Genomic DNA, 21,162 nt, shown 5'->3' with positions numbered 1-21,162 from the left:
CAAATAAAAAGATCACGACTCCACTTCCTGTTATGTAGGAGAAAAGTGATTCACTTTCCCTTTCACGTTTTGTAGGAGTTTGCTTCATGTATCTTTTCTATTTAAATCAATGAAAACAACAAAAAGAGGTAGTCTTAACTACCCAAAGAAAAATGTGTTCTTAGTTTGTTTTTGGCAAATTCTCTTTGATTTGAAGAGGAACCTTAATTGGTATCAAATCACATGTTTCTAGATCAACATTGATATCTCTTGGCAAGGGACCTATCCTCCACTCTCTGTACGAATAATGTAAATTTGTGATCATGGTGGATGATGTTTTGGGTACGTGAAGCTTAATTAATCGTTAGCAGTTATCGAATTTATTATATTAGTATTGATCATTCTTTGTTTTGTCACAAATTAATTATAATTATATTCATCATGACTTTTTAAAGTAAAAAATACAGGGATACATACTTTAGAAACACCAAAAAATCATATAAATTGACAGAGTTTTGTTTCTACTTTGTGTACAAATTCCCACAATACAGCAAATTCTGTGAAAAACAAAAGAAATGTAATGATCGTCATCAATTCATCATCCTATGATTTTTAAGTAAAGCTTTTACCTATAAGAATCCCCAAAAGTAACAGAGGAAAAAATGTATTAAAAGCACCTTTTTGCGTTTCACACGTCTATGCGGCTGCGTCTATTCTACTGTAGACTCTCAAGATTAAGCTTCTTTCATAGTACAGACTAACCTAGGCAGACTTGACACAAAAAAAACATGATGAGATTTACGGATAGAGAAGCACAGCCTAGTAATCACCCCAACTTGGACTTGGGACTGGGAATAATCCTGGAGATAAAGGGAACACGAGCCCTGGAGATGGAGGTGGCTGAGGAAGACCTGGACCAGCACCAGGTCCACTACTTCCTGATTGAGCTAGTTGTGAAAACGAGAAGTTTGGGGTGAGTGGTTGAGGATACTGAACTCCTGGTGACAGCAATGGGTAAGGTGATCGAGGAGATAACATATTCGGGTAGGTAGGAGATGGCAGACCAAACTGAGATGTAGGTGACTGTAGTGATCCGAAACCGTTATACTGAGGAGAATGAAAACCATTATACATCTGATTGAAACTTGGCGAGGGTAGAGCGGGTGTCACAGGTACAGGACCATTGAACTGAGGGGGAGGAAGATTACGAGACACTTGGCTAGGAACTAGCCCCGGTGGTGGTGGATACTGACTAGGTTGCAGTGGCCCCTGCATATTCATTTGAGGTTGCGATCCATGCATCATATATGGATCTGGTTGTGTCTGAGGCTGAGCTGGCATATATTGCTGAGGTTGAGACTGAGGTTGAGCTGACATATAAGGCCCATGTTCATGACCTGGCATATATGGCTGAGGTTGAGGTTGAGATTGAGGCTGAGCTGGCATATAAGGCCCGTGTTCGTGACCTGGCATATATTGCTGAGGTTGAAACTGAGCCTGAGCCGGCATATAAGGCCGATTTTCGTGACCTGGCATATATGGTTGAGGCTGAGGCTGAGGCTGAGCTAGCATATATGGAGGTTGTTCATGAGCCGGCATATAAGGCTGATGTTCATGACCTGGCGGCCGCATTTGGTTACCACTAGGACCTGCATCACCAAGTGGACTTTGAAGATAAGGCATATAACCTAAGAGGGGAGATTCAGTTGTATTAGACCCAAACTGGTCCCCCTGGCCCATCATTGGTTGTTGTTGTGCGACTTGTGGCATATGCCATTGGGGTGGAGGTGGTCTCATTAAGCTGTGAGGATGATGATGATGTACAGGAGCCCCAGGCTGGTTGATTTGCATAAAGGGTGGTGGTCTAATTCTCTGCAACCGGGTATTCTGAGGCTTTGGTGAGTTGTTCTGAGGAGGCCGAGGGAGGCTTTCTCGTGATGGAGAGCCAGTAAGTTGTTGAACAATACTTCTAAAGTCGCTCCTGTTTATGTTATAAACCTGAGGCTGCGCTTGAGGCCCCGCAGCCGCAGCGGCTAAGTTAGCATGAGCAGCGACACTGGGTTGGTGGAGATGACTCTTTCTGATGTTCTTCCCAATCTTATTCACACCCAAGTGATCATTCTGTCGAGGCCTATCCATCTTCGCTAAATTTTTTTAAAAAAACTCACTACAAATCCAGAAAACATCCAACAGTATCCAATAACAAACCTTTAGCAGCTAATCCTCTTCCTCTATCTATTGATTACCCAATCCCAACAAAAGAGTCCAGAGCCTAATTGTCAATCAAATCTTTAAGTTGTAAGAAGGAGAATCAAGATGAACACTGATTCTGTCAACGAAGAAGAAGAAAAAGAAGAAGAAGAAGAAGAAGAAGTGAGATGAACTTTTAGACTCGGTTCGCTGTATTTATTTTTAGTTCGTGTCCTGACAGACTGGAGTAGTGATGTGGAGATGGCGTCACACTTGTCTCCAACGAACATTTCCGGATTGTTTTTGATGACGTCTGATTGGTGTATGTAATAGGAAGGGAAACAACTGTACACATTTTTAAAGTAGAAAGGTTTGTTTTTCTATGCAAATGGAGCATTCTCCTCATCTAAGAAAAGATTATATTCCTTTTGTAATTTTTTTAATCCATTCCAATTCAAGAAGGGAATATAAGATGGTATCTTTACTTTCAGAAAAAAAAAAAAAATTTTAGTCACTAAAGTTTATTTGTAGTATATGACTTACAAATTTTTTATGTGTGGAAGCACTGTAGCCTATTGGTTAAGTTTTAAAATCTTCTACACCCAGGTCTGGGGTTCGAATCTCAGACTATGTGATTTATTGCAGATTACAGGAAATTCAGATTTCAAGTCCCGGAGAGAGCGATTTATTAACAATTATGCAAACTACGGAAGAAAGGCTTACAAGGAATCTTCAACAAGGTGTAAGTAAATCTGGCCAGACGTGGATCTTCATAGGACGGTTCAGGTGATGCAGTTAGGCGTAGGTCTTCATAAGGCAGGTACTATTGTTGGTTGTCGAATCGTCTATGTAATCTTTTTTATATCATAATTGTAAGATCATAATAAATCAGCGTTAAAAAAAAATTATGCATATCCGAATTAGTCTAAATTTGGAAGTCATATACTACAAATAAAATTTAGTGACTAAAAAATTTGTAAGTCAATATTTGGACAATTAGTCTAAATTTTACAAATTTAATATTATTTCTCACATTGACAATCAACATTTTAATTAATTCATGTTATAGTTTGGTTTATCTTAAAATTATACGAAAAAATGGAAAAAGAAAAAAAAATCATAATATTGCAGTTAGCAAAAATAAAACTTTACAACAACAACAAATTTGCAAAGACAGCTTATATATGATTCTCTTGTTGATAATTAGCAAATATAGCAGGCCAGTCTAGAGTCTATTCATGTTTCCCTCTTATCATCTACACATATTCCACACTCTTTAGACAAGTGTTACTAGATCTGTGCACAAATCTTTAATTTGGATCAGTTATATATTTATTTATTTCTTATGTTTTTAAAAAATTAAATTTATTTTGAGTATATGTGAACCGAATATAATTCGAATCCAAATGATATATAGTTATTTTATAGATTTTAGGATGTGATACAAATTAAAATCGAAGTTGATGTGTTATATTCTAATCCGGTCTGTACTTATAAATTTATTAGAATAGGACAAATCATTTGATAAAAAATAAGTAAAAATTCCTTTAAAATGCACATACTAATTTTCATTTGCTAATAAAATACACGAACTATTTTGGATCCCTGTTTAATACACGGACTAATTTTCGTTGCCTATTAAATACACAGACTTTTGAAATTTGCAGATTTTACACATTATTTTAGACGGCGTTAACTATATTTAACGGAAGTGACGACGGTGTTAGTGTTTAATTAACACGTGTTTAAATTGTGAAAAGAAAATTTCTTAAAAATACACAAACTATTTTTCATTTGCTAATAAAATACACAAACTATTTTGGATCTCCGTTTAATACACAAACTAATTTTTGTTTTCTATTAAATACACAAACTTTAAAATTTTCAGATTTTACACATCGATTTAGACGATGTCAACTATGTTTAGCAGAAGTAAAGATAATGTTAGTGTTTAATTGAGCATGTGGTTAAACTATGAAGAAACAATTCCTTAAAAGTCCTTCAATATATTATATTGTTAGTTTTCTTCTCCGTTACGCTTCTATAGTGTATTTTTTTGATGAAATTTCAAATTTTTTAATCATAGTAAAAAGAATATATGTAGAACTTAATTCATAACACTAAACTTATTTATCATAGTGTAAATTAACCTCGAATCATTATCACTACTATCAAAGCGAAGAACAAGAATTAGAAATGCATAACACTAAACTAATTCCAAAATCAGAAACTCGTTTAAAATTACATAGTTTTCTTCGTCCTTTTATACAACATGGAAATCGACTCCACTTCGAATCAATATAAAGGGAAATCAAAGTAAAGAAAAAGAAAATAAACATAGTTTAGAAAATAAAGGAGGTTGGAACAGATTAGAGTGTCAAACTCGAATTGAAACTAACTCAAATTAATTTCAATTGGCTGAGGGTGAGCGTGATTTTCACAGTTAAACCACTTGTTTAATTAAAGTATTGTCTTCACTTCTGTTAAACATAATTGACATTGTCTAAATCGATGTGTAAAATTTGCAAATTTTAAAAATTTGTGTATTTAATAGAAAACAAAAATTAGTTTGTGTATTAAACGGGGATCCAAAAATAGTTAGTGTATTTTATTAGCAAATAAAAAATAGTTGTGTATTTTTTAAAAAATATTTTAAAAATTTTAACACGTGTTAATTAAATACTAACGATGTCGTCACTGCCGTTAAATATAGTTAACGCCGTCTAAATAGATGTGTAAAACATGTGAATTTCAAAAGGTTGTGTATTAAATAGACAAAAAAATTAGTTCGTGTATTAAACGTGGATCCAAAATAGTTAGTGTATTTTATTATCAAATGAAAATTAGTCCGTGTATTTTTAAGGAATTTTTTCTAAAAATTAACTACGAAATCCGAAATACCTAATCCGAACTCATTCAAACCCATTAGGTACCCTAGAAAACAGAGCACCAGTGTACATTAACGTTTTTTATTTGACCAGTAAACACAAAAATTATTGAAGGCATGTCAGGGAAAAGACTGAAAAATGGGGTGAGAGAGGTTCGAACTCTCAACCTCTGAATTGAAACTAACTCAAATTAATTTCAATTGGTTGAGGGTGAGCGTGATTTTCACAGTTAAACCACTTGTTTAATTAAAGTATTGTCTTCACTTCTGTTAAACATAATTGACATTGTCTAAATCGATGTGTAAAATTTGCAAATTTTAAAAATTTGTGTATTTAATAGAAAACAAAAATTAGTTTGTGTATTAAACGGGGATCCAAAAATAGTTAGTGTATTTTATTAGCAAATAAAAAATAGTTGTGTATTTTTTAAAAAATATTTTAAAAATTTTAACACGTGTTAATTAAATACTAACGATGTCGTCACTGCCGTTAAATATAGTTAACGCCGTCTAAATAGATGTGTAAAACATGTGAATTTCAAAAGGTTGTGTATTAAATAGACAAAAAAAATTAGTTCGTGTATTAAACGTGGATCCAAAATAGTTAGTGTATTTTATTATCAAATGAAAATTAGTCCGTGTATTTTTAAGGAATTTTTTCTAAAAATTAACTACGAAATCCGAAATACCTAATCCGAACTCATTCAAACCCATTAGGTACCCTAGAAAACAGAGCACCAGTGTTCATTAACGTTTTTTATTTGACTAGTAAACACAAAAATTATTGAAGGCATGTCAGGGAAAAGACTGAAAAATGGGGTGAGAGAGGTTCGAACTCTCAACCTCTGGATTACTCAGTAGCTATGAGACTTGCGCGCTAGCCAACTGCGCCACCAGCCCAATTGCTGAGTTTTACATAAACAGGCTATCTCTATAATTAATTTATCAACATGTTGGAGCTAGTAATCTCACTTGCTCACTTGTATTGTTTGGCAAAGTTTTTCTCTCTGTTCCTGCATTTACCATTTCCTGTTGCTGCTAATTAACAGGGTCTTGGAGTAAGATAAAATAAAAAGCTATGGTATTGAACCTGAAGAAGAAGCTAGTGTGCTTTAGGTTTTCATATATCCTTTTTGTGGTATTGAAACTGAGGAAGAAGCTAAACGTTACAATTAGACTTGTATAAACACATTTATTATGCTCAGTTTTAGTTTCTGTGCTAAAACGTCTATATACTTTTGTCCATGGATAAGAACAAAGAAGATTCAAGAGGAATCAGCAACCTCATGATCCGTAACATGAAGGACCGAGAAAGGCATGAAAATATCGTGAGAGGAAACGGCTTACAAATAAAGTGGCTTACAAATAAAGCCGAGCGGCCAGAGGCAGAGCTAAATCATCAAATGGTTGAGATAAAAAGACAATAGGAGGATTCACTTGATGAACATAACTTACTCTCATAGAAATGTGAATTAAAGCAAAATCTAGGAAGATGAATACTTGAATCATTTTGCAATAAATTTCACGAGCTAAGTATTCAGAGGATCTTGCAAGGTTATCCTTATAGGGTGTTTGATTAGCTTGTACTGATAAGAAACGGGATAACATTTACGAACATGCTTTGTGGTGTGACAAGGAAAACTCACTTCCCAAATGACAACCTTTGGGGGATGTTCCGTCTAGGGTTGTGGTTGCTTGATTAACAAGAAATCATTCTTTGAGTCCAAAATGAAAACCTTTCTTGATGGTTTTGATTGTGTTTTGTTGTTGAGGACTTAGGCGAGTGTAAAAAATATAGTTTTTCTTTGAATAGTGAATAAATAGTTTGTTTTTAGCGTCTAATAGTTTGGTGGATAAGACAGAGTTTTTTTTTGGTAAACATGTTAAAATTGCATTACCAATTTTCAAGTTTGTGAGAGAAGTTACATAGAGATACTAGTAGCAGAAAACAAACACCAAAAAAAAAACTACTATCACAACAACAAAATACAATAAGGAAAACACGATTAAGAACTGAAACCGGAGGCAAAGGAGAGTGTTACTCGAGATGAACTTAATGGGTTGTAGAGAGCGCACAAGATCAAGGACTCCATAGTAAGGGACCAATTATAATATGAGTCACGAGCCGGTATAATACAGAGTTTTATCGGTAGATGCTTCGATGCTTAATTCGATTTTAATCTTACACCGTAAATGGTAACTCTAGATTTCCCAATTTCCTGAACAAGATACATGCGATCACTATGAAAGCAATTACATTAGCATGTTTTGTTTGTTTGGTCGTATGAATTAATTTAGATGTTTTATCTCTCATGACTTCTCTCATTTTATATTAGAGATTTGTTCCTCTTTTCCTTGGAAAAGCTAAGAAAAATAGGGCTGGGCAACTAAACCGACCCGAAAATTCAAACCGAACCCGTTCCAACAAAAATGAATCCGAACTGATCTGAACCCGACAAAAACACCAAATGGATCTTGTTTTATGGTATTTCGGATTATGAGTATTATGCGAATCCGAACATAAATGGATACCTGATAGAACCCGAAACATTCAAAATCCCAAAAAAGAATTTATACCAAACATGATCTTGATTCCTAATATGTATTCAAAATGCACTAAGATATTATTGAACATCTAAAATAATTATGTATTACATGAAGGTTGATGTTTGATGGTTGAAGGTGGCGGTTGAAGCTTGAAGTTTTTAGATTTTGATTTTGTTTTCATTGAATAATATTCTCATTTCATGAGAATTTGGTTTTCGTTTTATGCTATATTTTGTTTGGTTTTCTTTCTATCAATAACTAATTTATCTTTCGTTTGATTTTGAATGATCACGTTTGATGTCTCTTTCTTATTTTTGAATCGATTTTACTTATGATTTTGGTTATAAAATACAAATCATGTATTTTAAAACCGAAGAACCGATTTTACTTATGTTTTGGTTACAAAGTAGATACAAATCAGATACTTTTAAACCGAAGAACCAATTGGGACCTGGATTCAAAAGTACATCAGATTGTACCGGTTCTTTGAAAATTTACTAACTCCGATCCGAACCCGATAGAACCCAAACCGGTCCCGATAGAACCCAAACCGATTGGGACCCCGAATGCCTAGAACTAACAAATATATTAATTGCATTACGAGTTATTTCCTTCTGAAAACAAGCTTATGTTTCATATCTTATCATATTTTCAAATATATTTCTGGCTCTTCTTTCATCCATGTTTTTTTGTATCTTGAAAATCTTCTTTATTGACTGTGAGAGGTGCATGTGTGACAAAAAAGAGAGGTGCATGTATTCTTAAAATTTAATGAGAATCATTCTTGAAAGTAATGTTCGAATAGTCCTTATTCTTTCTTTCTAAATAAAAGAGTTCTGATTTTACTCATGAGTGTATGTAGTTTCAGTATCTTCATATTCCACTAAGGTTTATAAGTCAAGTTCATCGGTTAGTACTTTACTCATCAAACACAAATATCTAAGAAGTTGATGATATGAAGTTTTCGCCACAACGTTGTACACACTGACACACATATAACAATTATCAATGATACCCCCCCCCCCCCCCCCCCCCCCCCCCCCCAAATATACATGTTTTAGCAAGTAACTGGTGGTCTAACGGTTTTGTAGAATATTTAAAATCATCAATTCAGTTCTACTTGAATATACTATTTGAATTTTTAACGTGATATTGTCAAGTTTGTAAAGAACAAATAAAACACATTTGGGCTTTTATGGAAAACTGAGGCCAGAGACTTAAAATGCTAAGATGAAATGTCAAGCTAAAAGATGCTAGCATGTTGAAGATTATACAATGGAAGTTTGTATAACAACAAAATTTGCGCAAATTCAATATTTTGGGTTCAAGATACTTGATTGTATAGAATAAGAAGTTACAATCATTCCATTGAATAACTTATCCATTGGATTCAATAAAACGATGATTCTCAACTGATAGAAGTCACCTCCCACATTTATTGGAAGGATATTATCCAATCATCAGTGGTGAGAGCGAGTATACTCAGTCATCCAAGTGTGAAGATGATTACATCATCCTGAAAATATGCAACTAGACATAAATTAGGAATCAAACTAAACCAAAATACCAATCAAAACATTTATCTCTTACCATGATCGATATTGAATAGTTCTTCCATATTCATAGCCTGAATATCCATTAATAGATTTGAATCAATTTATCACTTTGAATTGAATTACAAAAGAATTTGAATCACAGAGCAAGGGCACAAAAATGTTAGTATTGCATGAAAGGGATGGACATGAATTAATATAACTTGAATATCCACTAATCGCTTTGAATCAATTTATTGCTTGAATTCTAATTAAAAAAAAAAATAAAAAATCTGAATCTTAGAGTAAAAAAAAAAAAAGATAGTATCGCATGAATGGGTTTGGCCATGAATTTAATTTAATTTGAAAATGGGGGTTGTAAATTAATTTACGAGTATTCACGAGACTAATTAAGAATACTTATGTTTATCACGAAAATATTTGTAGTGGTTCAAATACTTTGTAAATTAATTTACGAGTATTTATTTTATGCATTTTTTTATTCCTGGTTTTCGTCTTGTATGAGGTGTTGCAATCTTTGGAGGTTTGATCACGCCTAAAGATGAACATGAAGAGAGGTATTCCTACAATTTCTGCAGTGATAGGCAGTAGATTTTTCGACATTGTTCACTGTGATCGCTGTAGAGTGCCATGACGCATATTATGCAAGTATCATAACCGCCATAAAATATGTAGTATTTGGAATGGGAATCTGCTATTAATCCGTCATACTTTTGTCATCTTTCTGATAAACACAAACAAGAGAGTAGCTGCAGCAGCTTTCTGATCCTTAACGATTGTCCTACTAAGTAAATAAATTATTCTGATATCTTTGATGTTGCGACTCTTCGCAGTAACCAAAGACGCTTTTTCCACAGACAAAAGATGGGAGTCATCCAGTTGTACAAGTTTATCGAATATAACTGAGTTTTAACTTTCAACATAAACCAGTGAAAACAGAGGAAGTAAATTATTACCAGAACACAAAACATAGACCACGTTTTAAAAAAAAATAGACACATATGATATAACACAAAAAGAGTCATTGTTATACAAAGCACATGAACAACAAATTGATGGTTTTTGAATCTGGGATTGTAAAGAAAATGAATTTGATTCATGTGACTTCTCAAATGCGCAGAAGCCAATAGCCATGGGAATAAATACTGATTAATTTTTTCAAGTGAGGCGGGTTCATCTACAGCAACATGGACTTAGGGGGAAGGACCAAGAAGCGTGCACAACAAACCTGTATTTTGAATGCATGAAATGAGAAATCTTTGTTTTCAGTAATGGTTCCAGAGTAAACGTCTATTCATGGCTGGTGGAGCTAGGCCAGGTATGTCACGGATGTCTTTGTTGTTTGGGTTCACAATCTATCCAAAAAGACAAGAAAAGGAGATGTTACCAGTATGATAATGTGAAAACAATAACCGCACAAATAGCTTATGAAAGGAAAGATAGCAAAGATGAGCGTAGAAGAGAGATGATATTAACAATCATAGAGGAGACAAATTTACAGGAGAAAACTGAAGAAAGAACTATGCAAGTGTTTCTATATATACATATATTTATATTATTTGAATAAGAAAGGAATTGAGAGGTATCAGGTACCTTGACGATGATGATTGCTATGACACCAATGACAATAAGGAAAAGAAATGCCATAATACATTTGTCTGTGGCCACCTGAGAGAAGAAGAGCAGAAAGTCAGTAAAAGGCGCAAGTGGGAGCTGCAGAGAAATAGGAAGTGTATAAAGAATACATAAGGGAGATTTTGGGAACTGACCTGCCTACCAATTTCCTTGACCAGCTTGGAGGCTTTCTTGAGTGAGAAATGGATAGAATCGAGTTCATTGACAACTCTACTCATTTGATCGGTCTGAACAATGAAAAGGTAAACTTACCTTTAGGTCTCATGAAAAAGAATTGAGATTCAGAACAGAAGCAGCGATGGTGTGGCATAAAGACAAACCTGAGCCTTGAGAGCTGCTGAAGTATCTGTTCCCACATTTATAGTCTCCAGAACAATCTGGTACGTCAAAGCCACAAAACAAAATGAAATGAGAGTTTGCTTTTGTAAAAATGGACAAAAGTATATTCAGATAATATGTAAAAGTAGTAACCTTTTTGCCCCTTTCAATGGCTTGATCAGTATCATCCATCATGGAGTTTCCTTTATTCATTAGTTCTTGATTGGACATGTCTGAAAGGGAATAAGGGATTAGGTAGGTCTATTCATACAAGAAATGTTTATTGCAATCTCATTGCACGATCGATCCTAAAGAACTTACTTGAAGCAAGTAAGACATTCTCTTCCATGTGGTCTTCGGCAGGTCCATCGAAAAGATCTACTCGCTTATTATTGCTTGCTAGATTGGATGAGTATCTGTACAATCATCCTCATCATCAGAAACATGATAACAATCAACAACTCCAACAAAAAAAAAAGAGAATAAGCGTAAGTGTCACGTACTTCTTCTTGAGAGCAACATATGAGTTTAATTCCTTAACCTGCACAAACACACAACATCACCTGAGATTAGAAAACACTATTCGAAACTACTGAACAAACTCGAAATTGGTCAACCATGGACTGTCGTCTGTCGTTGAGCATCCGGTTAGTGTTGGCATCATTTCCACTTTCCAAGCTTTTGACTTCCCTATCAAAATCTTTAATAAGGCTGCAATGCAAAAGAACAAGGCATCATCATCATCATCATCATCAAATCATCAAAAACAGATATAAATACGAAATGGGTTTGTGACCTCTTGCAGTCACGCATTTTGTCAGTGAGCTCTTCGAGCTGCCTACTCTGCCTATTAGCATCTTTGATCTTCTCCAGCTTCTGGAATCCGTTTCTGGTCGCAAAATAAAATAAAAAAAAAAGACACAAACTTAACAACAGGCGAACAAATGGGAAAAAAGAGAGGAATCTCACGACAAAGCACGGAAGATGTCATTGATTTGTCCTTCGAGCTCAGCCAGCTCTTCGCTAACCGCCGATACATCCATCTCTCTTCTTCAGATCCACCTAACAATGTCGACCCGCCCCGGTTAGATCCGGAAAGCCAAACACCAGACAATCCAAATCGAATCAACACGCTCCTCGTTCGTCGTGACCCTCGAACACAACAATCGAATCTCGATAGACGCGGTAATCGTAATATCCAATCCGTGGGATTTTTTTTTTTTTTTATCTTTTTTTGTTCAGATCTACGACCAATGTGGATGTCTTAAAATCGATAACGAAGAGACAGGAATCAAAATATCACGAGCACCAACTCTTTTCCTTACAAAGCAGATTTCCTTTTTTTTTTTTTTTTTTTTCTTTTTCCTGGGGACGAGAAAGAGATTTGAAAAATTGCGATTACAAATACTAATAATCAGTGACGTCGTTTTATCAGTAGAGAAACTCATTTTACCCTGGGACGTCGGATTCGTCACCTCTCCACATCCAACGGCTAGTTCTCTTGCAGGTGCAGCTTATTCCATCATTTTGACTTTGATAACAAGATAAATCTGCCTAAGCTAAAACCAAATCAAATGTTTAATGAGAAAACCGGTAATTAAATACCAAACTTTCACAAATTCTCTAAAAAAAAAATACAAATTTTTCATTAAACTAAATAAATCACAAACTTACATTGACCGGGCTTATATTAGATACACTTTTGGTCAACTTAATTTGTTGTCTAATCTCCGTTAAGATTCACAGTTATTGATATGGCATCGTTTTGATAATATAACAAAAGAGGTAAAAATCCTTAACTGATACCTCTAATCCACTCTTAGAACCCTAACGTCATCTCTCCTTTTTCGTTCTGAAACTAGAAATCATCTCTTTTCCAAATCTATTTCATCTCTTCTTTCTTTTCTCCTTCGATTATTGCACGTTTGAGTAGCTTTACTGGTCAAAACCCGGAAACCATACTCTAAAGAGACTCTCATAAGATCACTTGACGCCAAGGAAGATATCAGCCTCCTCAAGTTCGACGTATAGAAAATGTCATTTGAAACCGGCCAAACGTTCATAACCCTCAACGTTACTTCTGAAAACATTAAGGAGTTGAAAGAGGATTGATAGCATTTGAGACTGGAAGCCTGATGTACAGAGAACTCTAACCAATAAATCTCTAGAAACTAGAAATCATCTCTTTTCCAAATCTATTTCATCTCTTCTTTCTTTTCTCCTTCGATTATTGCACGTTTGAGTAGCTTTACTGGTCAAAACCCGGAAACCATACTCTAAAGAGACTCTCATAAGATCACTTGACGCCAAGGAAGATATCAGCCTCCTCAAGTTCGACGTATAGAAAATGTCATTTGAAACCGGCCAAACGTTCATAACCCTCAACGTTACTTCTGAAAACATTAAGGAGTTGAAAGAGGATTGATAGCATTTGAGACTGGAAGCCTGATGTACAGAGAACTCTAACCAATAAATCTCTAGTAAAGGAGACGGTCGTGGAAGCTCAAGAAGCGGTGCTTTCCGGGACAGAGTTGGTTTTTGTTTTTCAACTGTTTACTCTGTCATTCTTTAGATATGTGTACATTTATTTTGTTGATTTAATTGTGAAATATTTCCTAGTAATGACAATAGTTACAGTAGCTTTCGTTTTTTCGTTGTTCTTTAAACTGAGAAAATATGACGCATGTCTCTGTGAATAAGAAACTAATGAAGCAAAAATAATCTGAGAAACTCAAAACTTGTTATACAAGCCAACCTTACATCGGATACAAAAGCCATCACAAAAAGGTAGATTGATGAGAGGTTCAGAAGAAAGATCGCACAAACATATAACATAAAATCATTTATAATCAAGAGTAGGTTACAGAGAATCTTATTTTCAGATGCTGAATAGAAGCATCATTCGTGTCCAACAAATATAAGACGAATAGAGAGAAAGAAGGTGGAGGTGCGGGGAATTAGACATCATTCTTTGCAACATTCATCTCCGTCATTGTCTTTAAATGCATTCAACCCTATTTCTTCACCTTCAACAACAAGTTGAGTTTCATATTCTCTACCTCTGCCTCGACGTAGCGGAAGGCGGAAGCTTATTCCTGATCACCATATCAGGAAGAAACGATTTGTAGTTTAAGAACGAAGGAGACGAAGAAGAAAAGAGATGAAATCGATTTGTAGAAAAGATGATTTGGTGTTTCAGTTTGAATGAGAGGAGAAACAAGAGATGAGTTAGGGTTCTAGGAGTGGATTCTTAAAACAAGGTTGTATCAATAACGTTAAAGGTTAACGAAAAATTAATAATTAACCAAACATGTATCCAATATGGCCAAACTTCTCTATTGTTTATGATTTATTTAACTTAATGAAAAGTTTGTATTCTATTTGGAGAATTTGAAAAAGTTTGGTATTTATTTACCAGTTTTCTCAATGTTTAATTAATGTATACTACTATTTTGTTTTTATCACCTCTACATAAAACCGAATCTAAACCAAACTTGGAGAGAAAAGAAAAACTTTAATCAGTTTGAAAATTAACAGTTTCAGTTGTTCTAATGGAAATGGATTCATTTGTCCCAATTTTAATGACATTAGTGATACAACAATAACACTAGCAAAAACTATTACACCAAATGTCATAGTCAATACAATTCCTTAGATTCTGCTTACTAAATATACACTCTTACTGGGACAACCCTGAAGTTTTACGAGTTATAGATAATCTAATAAATTTGGAGTTATATGTCAAATGTAAATTATTTTTAAAAAATTAGGGGATATATATAGATCAAAAGCTAAAAGAGCATTGTAGAATAATTTTCGAATCATCAAGAAAGCAGTATATGAAAATCAACAAAGTAGTGGATCCCAGAACTAAAATCAAGTAGCTGCCTGTTTTGGTATGTTAGCCAATCCTGGAATAGCAACAATTATAATGTCATGTCTTTCTGTGATGAAATTACAAATCAAACCAAATGTGAGACGGGTTTGGTACAGCTACAAACAAACACAAATAAGAGAGTTAAACGATTCTCTGGTGCCTAAGCGACAATTAAGACATATCGGCGTTCCTAATTTATTGTTGTCTGTCAATATGATCAAGATCCATCGACATCATCATTGAACATTTTTGAAAATAATCAATGAACAAGTGGATGAAGATTGATTGTAAGATCATGGATTTGATTCAGACAAAGCATTCCATAGACAATAGATGTGGGAATTTGAGGTTCTAGATAATTGTTATACACACACACAAAACAAATAGCTGCAAGCAACCTTGTAGTACATAACAATGCAGTTTATGAAAAAGGAAAAAAACATGGAAGACTTGGCTCATGGTGAGTTTCAGTGAAATAACACAAGAGTTGAACAATGCAGCTAAAAGGACTATAGGAGAAAGACTAATACCAAGGCTATTAGCTTATTACTAATTCACTGAACATATTAAAATGAAAGAACAATAAAGAAGAAGAAGAGTATGAATACAAGTCGGAACACCAGATTGTCTTCTTGGTATTATATTAGTAATTGAGTTCCTTAAGATGATGTAAGACCTTTGCAAACAGCATCGGATGACGTTTATATAGCCTCCGTAGAAGCAAAAAGAACAACCACTTTAGCATCGATTTAGCACTTTTTTCTTATACTCAAATAAAATCGTAATTTGATCTTTGTTAAAATTTTCTCATTAGAAATTATTATATAAAAGAACAACCCAAAAGAGACCTAGTAAGAATAACATAATTGCAAAAAGAAAATACTATAAAGTTGAAGGTACAAGAATAGTTTCAAAAAGAGATTTTATTGGTGTTGACCCAAAAGAAAAAGAGCTTTTATTGGCGGACACACAAGAATATAAATAAGAAAATAATTATCAAAGCGTCGACCAAAAAAAAAGAAGGAAAGAAGAAGATAATTGATGTACTGTATACACAACTACCATCAACAGTTACAAAGAAATTATTAAGCAGCAGCCATTGCTATCATCTCTCCCCGTCGTCATCTTCATCCATTTCTCTCTCCCTCTCTCACTCTCTCCACTAAATGCAGCTACCTCTTTCTCTTATCCCTCTTTAGCTCCCATTTTCTCATGAACTTTCTCGCTGCTACTCCCACCAATCGTCTTGTCGGTGAGTCTCGCGCCTTCCCTGAATCATAGTTTTATATATGGTTTGATTTTATATATTTTTGTTTATGCATGATGTAGATTCTAGGTTCAGTCAGATTTGAAGGTGATTCTTCCTTTGTGTTTATGTTATTTCGTTCTGTAATTTTGAAATTCGAACATGGGTTCTACAGGTTTACAGAAACTTCTAGGTTTGAATTATTTTCTGTTTATTGTTGTGATTAATCTGCATAATTATGACAGTTTTGATTATATTATAAACAATCCAAAAGTGAAAGTGAAAGAAACATTTATTCGGCTATCTTTGAAATGACCACGCTGACTTACTCAAAGATGATTGATGAATCTATGGATTGGACTAGCTTCAAAACAAACCTAGAACACTTCACCCAAACTTAGGAGTAGTTTTCATGACTTTTACCTTAGTAATATTCTTCTTCTTCGCTTAAATGTTTGTATCGATTTTTTGACACGACTACAAAGTTATTTATCTTTCTATATAAATCATAACTAGTTGATAGTAGCGGATCTAAAGCAGTTTTCATGACTTTCAGTTATATTTCTTGCCGCTTAAATATGCATTTTTTTTTTTTTTCGGAAATTATATATATAAATATACACGTCTAAGTCCTCAAATTATGATTTAAATTTTTTTTTTATTAAAGTTCTTATATCCCTCGAAATACGAGTGCATTGATGGAATCTGTTTTGTGTTACAGAGCTGAAACAGTACGGTGGTGTTTTCTTTAGTAACAGCTATGACTTTGGGAGGTTGGGGTCAGAGACTCATCCAACCAGCTTCTTCTGAATCCGAAGACTCTGCTTTGGACTTAGAGAGGAACCATCACTGTAATCACATGAGTTTCCCATCATCTTCAAGCCCTTCTCCTCTCCACTCATTCACACTCAACATCCAGCACGCAGAGAGCAATGCCCCTTACTTCTCCTGGCCTACTCTCACCCGCCTCAACGACGCCGTACAAGACCGAGCTAACTACTTTGGTAATCTCCAGAAAGAAGTTTTGCCTGAAATTGTTGGGAGGTTGCCTTCAGGACAACAAGCCACCACCTTGCTTGAGCTCATGACCATCAGAGCGTTTCATAGTAAGATCCTGCGCCGGTTTAGCCTCGGTACAGCGGTTGGGTTCCGGATCACACGTGGTGTGTTAACGAATACTCCAGCGATTCTTGTCTTTGTTGCTAGGAAAGTTAATAGGCAATGGCTGAATCCAATGCAGTGCCTTCCTTCTGCTCTTGAGGTTGAGTTATCTTCAACACATAGCCTTTTTCAGATATTTGATCAGAGCATTATATGGTAAGTAATATGTTGTCTTAATAGGGTCCTGGAGGGGTATGGTGTGATGTAGATGTTGTGGAGTTTCAATATTACGGTGCACCTGCTGCTACACCAAAGGAACAGGTTTATAATGAACTTGTAGATGGCTTGAGAGGAAGTGATCCCTGCATTGGCTCTGGTTCTCAGGTATGGTTTTTTCTCTGTTCTCCCTCTTCTGCAAACCGTTAAGTCTCAGTTGTGTGTTCTGTGTTGTTTAGGTTGCAAGCCAAGAAACGTACGGAACCTTGGGGGCTATTGTTAAAAGCAAAACCGGTAACCATCAGGTTGGTTTCCTTACTAAACGACACGTCGCAGTTGATTTGGACTATCCAAACCAGAAAATGTTTCATCCTTTACCTCCAAGCCTTGGACCGGGCGTCTACCTCGGTGCAGTCGAGAGAGCAACATCTTTCATCACAGATGACCAGTGGTACGGCATATTCGCTGGCACAAATCCAGGTACAATGTCATTGCTATATCTCTGTATCGTTCTGTTCAGGAACTGTTAAATTCGGGTTTATCATAGGCTTCCAACTTAAAACCAGTTGATAATAAGTGGATTGACCCTAATTAACCTTTTATATATTACTTAAAATTTCCTTAAATTCTAATAGCAACCTGTATATCTGGACCTCTGACTCTTTATATTCCAATGCAGAAACATTCGTGAGAGCAGATGGTGCATTCATTCCATTTGCAGAAGATTTTGATACGAGCAATGTAACCACGGTGATAAAAGGCATAGGTGAGATAGGCAACGTCCAAGCCATAGACTTGCAATCCCCTATTGATAGCCTTATTGGGAAACAAGTTGTGAAAGTTGGAAGAAGCTCTGGATACACCACTGGAACCGTAATGGCTTATGCATTGGAATACAATGACGAGAAAGGGATATGCTTCCTCACGGACTTTCTGGTCATCGGTGAAAACCAGCAAACGTTTGACCTTGAAGGTGACAGTGGAAGCCTTATACTCTTAACGAGTCCGAACGGTCAGAAGCCACGACCGGTTGGGATCATTTGGGGAGGGACAGCTAACAGAGGGAGACTTAAACTAATAGCTGGTCGAGAGCCAGAGAACTGGACAAGTGGAGTTGATCTTGGTCGGCTTTTGGATCTCTTGGAGCTTGATCTCATCACCTCTAACCATGAGCTTGAAGGTTTTAAACTCTTCTTCTCAGCTATTCTCAGATAGTTTTTTTTAACTTATTCTAAGTGGCTTTGTGTGCTGAAGCAGCTGCTGGAGAACAGAGAAACCCTTCTCTTACAGCTATTGATTCAACCATTAGCCAGTCATCACCACCCGACCCGGTTCCATCAGGAGACAAACAAGATGAAAACTTTGAGCCGTTTATCCCGCCTGAGTTTCATATAGAAGAAGCTATCAAACCAACACCTGAAGTAGAGGAGCATCTCTTCATTACCCCTTTGTTGTTTAACGAATCTGCTTCTTCTGGTAGTAAAGCGCAAGAGAAACATGAAGTTAATGATCTTGTCGCTTTGAAGAACAGTTCCAATGAAGAGGATAGCGTATCGTTGCATCTAGGTGAGCCGAAACTAAAGAAACCAAAGTTTTATATTAGCTGAAGCCGAGCAACGTGGAATAGTACTCTGAGGAAGTAAAGCCAAATTATTATGTTGTAACTGTGCATATGTAGTATTATTATTCTTTGTGGACGGTAATAACATTTCCTAGACACGTATCGAGATTGTAGCAAGATTGCATAAGCTTTATGTTGTATGAAATTCAAAGGTAATTATACCATTACCCAAATGGGACATTAAACCCCAGAGATATAAGCATATATACAACATCTTCATCGCTTCTTTTGGCTTCTTGTAGTGAGGATCAAAGTGGAACAGATTACAACGCATAAGGAGGTGTGTATGTGAGTTCTCTTGTCCCCAAGCGAATGGATACATCCTTAACCGTGCCTTCTTAATAAAGTTTGGATTTTTATGATCAGAATGTACAAATATTCATGTTATTCTATATGGTCTAGTGTCGCAATCCCACAAATGTTGCTGTAGTGGGGTTGTTGACAGTAAATTGGCCCACGAGCATAATCATTTCAGAAAGTGTTATTTTATGGAACAAAAAAAAAGAAGCAAACCCACCAAACCCCCTTTCTCCTAAAGAGTATAATAATATTAATAAGCCGGTCGGTGAGTGCACTCCCTCTCTCACTGTAGTTGTTGTGTGTATCTGCGTTTTCTCTGTGCTTCGAGATCTCCACGAAAAAAATGGCTGCAAGATTCTTGTGGGCTTCCAGGGTCGCTTCTCATCTAAGGATCTCCATCGTCCAACGAGGGTTTGCGTCAGGTGAATCACTGTCTCCTTCTGATTCGTTTCTCTTGTGTTTGATGATCTATTCTGTTTCTCTCTCTCTCTGATGGTTGAATCTGAGATTGTTTTTTTATTGCAAGTATTGATCTTTGGTCGTTTTGTAAGATCGGTACCGTGATGTAATGATTGGTTTTGTTGTGGAACTATGTTCTGTCTGAAACAAGATGTTCTGAGACCATTTCTTTTTGAAAAGTTTGAATCTTTGCCATCTAACGTTACTTGGTTATTCTCTTTTTGGTCCCTTTTTGTTTATAGTTGTTTTGAAGGATCTGAAGTATGCTGAGTCACATGAATGGGTGAAGATTGATGGGAACAAAGCAACCTTTGGTATAACGGATCACGCTCAGGACCACTTGGGTGATGTGGTCTATGTTGAGTTGCCTGACTTGGGACGTTCCGTGTCACAAGGTGAGAGCTTTGGAGCGGTTGAGAGTGTGAAAGCTACCAGTGATATCAATTCTCCCGTCTCCGGTAAGGTGGTTGAAGTCAATGAGGTGCTGAGCGAGTCCCCTGGATTGGTGAGTTCATTTGATTCTTGGAATGTTTTAGCTGATGTGAAAGACTTAAACTTTGAGAAACTTGATGTCACTGTCAAAAAATGTAGATATTTGGTTCATCGACTGATATGATTGTTAAACATTGTGAGCTTGGAGGTTCTTGATTATGTGGTCTCGAGCTGAGATTGTTTTGTTGGGATTCACAGGTGAACACGAGCCCGTATGAAGATGGCTGGATCATAAAGGTGGAGCTGAGTGATGCAGAAGAGGCAAAGAAGCTGATGGATTCTGACAAGTACTCCAAGTTCTGCGAAGAAGAAGACGCCAAGCACTGAGCTTTTTTTTTTTTCCTTTTCTTCTGGAAGTTTCCATTGCAACATAGATTGTTGTTTTCTTAAATGAAATCTTGATCTATGTAACATGGATGAATCAAGAAAATCCTGAAGATCTCCATCTCTGCTTCTCTTTTTTATGTTTTTGAACTCTCTATTGTTTGAATAATGGTACAAAATAACAAGCTTTGGCAGTTGCATTGATTTGATCTTTCATGAAGTTATGACTCTTTGTTTCTCACTTGGTTTCTTTACTTCAGGAAAGTACTAATCTAGGCAATCGCCAGGATGACATAAGCAAAAACGTAAGAAACACTAATTATTAACTGAAACATACAGTTTCACACAGTAATTCCAAGATAATTGGCAATGATTATACCTAAAAGCTTTTATAGTCTTATAGAGGTAATGTTAATT

At 35.7% G+C, this 21,162-nt stretch overlaps 4 protein-coding genes across 6 annotated transcripts; 2 read left to right on the top strand and 2 right to left on the bottom strand.

Annotated features, from left to right (window-relative positions):
- Positions 1-453: 453 nt before the first annotated feature.
- Positions 454-3,522, bottom strand: LOC106405542 (protein HAIKU1-like). Its single transcript, XM_013846063.3, has one exon. The coding sequence runs from the start codon at positions 2,116-2,118 to the stop codon at positions 799-801; it is 1,320 nt and encodes a 439-aa protein (XP_013701517.2). The 5' UTR covers positions 2,119-3,522; the 3' UTR covers positions 454-798.
- Positions 3,523-10,135: 6,613 nt separating this feature from the next.
- Positions 10,136-12,491, bottom strand: LOC106405541 (novel plant SNARE 11). 2 transcript variants are annotated; one of them, XR_007321243.1, is made up of 11 exons: positions 12,079-12,458; positions 11,906-11,998; positions 11,727-11,820; positions 11,613-11,650; positions 11,431-11,525; positions 11,263-11,342; positions 11,112-11,168; positions 10,926-11,018; positions 10,750-10,824; positions 10,334-10,511; positions 10,136-10,263 (listed from the first exon to the last, which is right to left on the bottom strand). XR_007321243.1 is itself a non-coding variant. In XM_013846062.3 (10 exons), exons 1-10 carry the CDS (start codon positions 12,150-12,152, stop codon positions 10,422-10,424), a joined length of 789 nt encoding a protein of 262 aa, XP_013701516.2. In that variant the 5' UTR covers positions 12,153-12,491; the 3' UTR covers positions 10,136-10,421. The 2 variants fall into 2 exon arrangements, 1 of the variants encoding a protein (XP_013701516.2); XM_013846062.3 differs by having other exon boundaries at positions 10,136-10,511; positions 12,079-12,491.
- A 3,491-nt stretch (positions 12,492-15,982) lies between these two features.
- LOC106405540 (protein NARROW LEAF 1) lies at positions 15,983-19,343 on the top strand. Of its 2 annotated transcripts, none has more exons than XM_013846061.3 (6): positions 15,983-16,238; positions 16,954-17,493; positions 17,574-17,717; positions 17,789-18,029; positions 18,229-18,729; positions 18,807-19,343. In XM_013846061.3, the coding sequence occupies exons 2-6, from the start codon at positions 16,993-16,995 to the stop codon at positions 19,154-19,156; spliced, it is 1,737 nt and encodes a 578-aa protein (XP_013701515.2). In that variant the 5' UTR covers positions 15,983-16,238; positions 16,954-16,992; the 3' UTR covers positions 19,157-19,343. The 2 variants fall into 2 exon arrangements, with proteins under 2 accessions (XP_013701515.2, XP_013701514.2); XM_013846060.3 differs by having other exon boundaries at positions 18,804-19,343.
- A 204-nt stretch (positions 19,344-19,547) lies between these two features.
- LOC106404197 (glycine cleavage system H protein 2, mitochondrial-like) lies at positions 19,548-20,949 on the top strand. The gene is made up of 3 exons (XM_048752486.1): positions 19,548-19,892; positions 20,172-20,434; positions 20,620-20,949. The coding sequence occupies exons 1-3, from the start codon at positions 19,814-19,816 to the stop codon at positions 20,746-20,748; spliced, it is 471 nt and encodes a 156-aa protein (XP_048608443.1). The 5' UTR covers positions 19,548-19,813; the 3' UTR covers positions 20,749-20,949.
- The last annotated feature ends 213 nt before the right edge of the window (positions 20,950-21,162 follow it).

This window comes from Brassica napus, chromosome C3 (assembly GCF_020379485.1).
Source record: "Brassica napus cultivar Da-Ae chromosome C3, Da-Ae, whole genome shotgun sequence".
Lineage (NCBI taxonomy): Eukaryota > Viridiplantae > Streptophyta > Magnoliopsida > Brassicales > Brassicaceae > Brassica > Brassica napus.
This window is presented reverse-complemented; position numbering and strand designations above follow the sequence as displayed.

Coding starts and splice junctions, on each gene's coding strand:
- LOC106405542 (XM_013846063.3), bottom strand. CDS start 2,118: ATGGATAGGCCTCGACAGAATGATCACTTGGGTGTGAATAAGATTGGG.
- LOC106405540 (XM_013846060.3), top strand. CDS start 16,993: ATGACTTTGGGAGGTTGGGGTCAGAGACTCATCCAACCAGCTTCTTCT. Junction 17,494..17,573: donor GCCTTCCTTCTGCTCTTGAG/GTTGAGTTATCT, acceptor TTGTCTTAATAG/GGTCCTGGAGGGGTATGGTG. Junction 17,718..17,788: donor GCATTGGCTCTGGTTCTCAG/GTATGGTTTTTT, acceptor TGTGTTGTTTAG/GTTGCAAGCCAAGAAACGTA.
- LOC106405541 (XM_013846062.3), bottom strand. CDS start 12,152: ATGGATGTATCGGCGGTTAGCGAAGAGCTGGCTGAGCTCGAAGGACAA. Junction 11,343..11,430: donor GAATGTCTTACTTGCTTCAA/GTAAGTTCTTTA, acceptor ATTCCCTTTCAG/ACATGTCCAATCAAGAACTA. Junction 10,512..10,749: donor TAGCAATCATCATCGTCAAG/GTACCTGATACC, acceptor CTTTTTGGATAG/ATTGTGAACCCAAACAACAA.
- LOC106404197 (XM_048752486.1), top strand. CDS start 19,814: ATGGCTGCAAGATTCTTGTGGGCTTCCAGGGTCGCTTCTCATCTAAGG. Junction 19,893..20,171: donor CCAACGAGGGTTTGCGTCAG/GTGAATCACTGT, acceptor TTTTGTTTATAG/TTGTTTTGAAGGATCTGAAG. Junction 20,435..20,619: donor TGAGCGAGTCCCCTGGATTG/GTGAGTTCATTT, acceptor TGGGATTCACAG/GTGAACACGAGCCCGTATGA.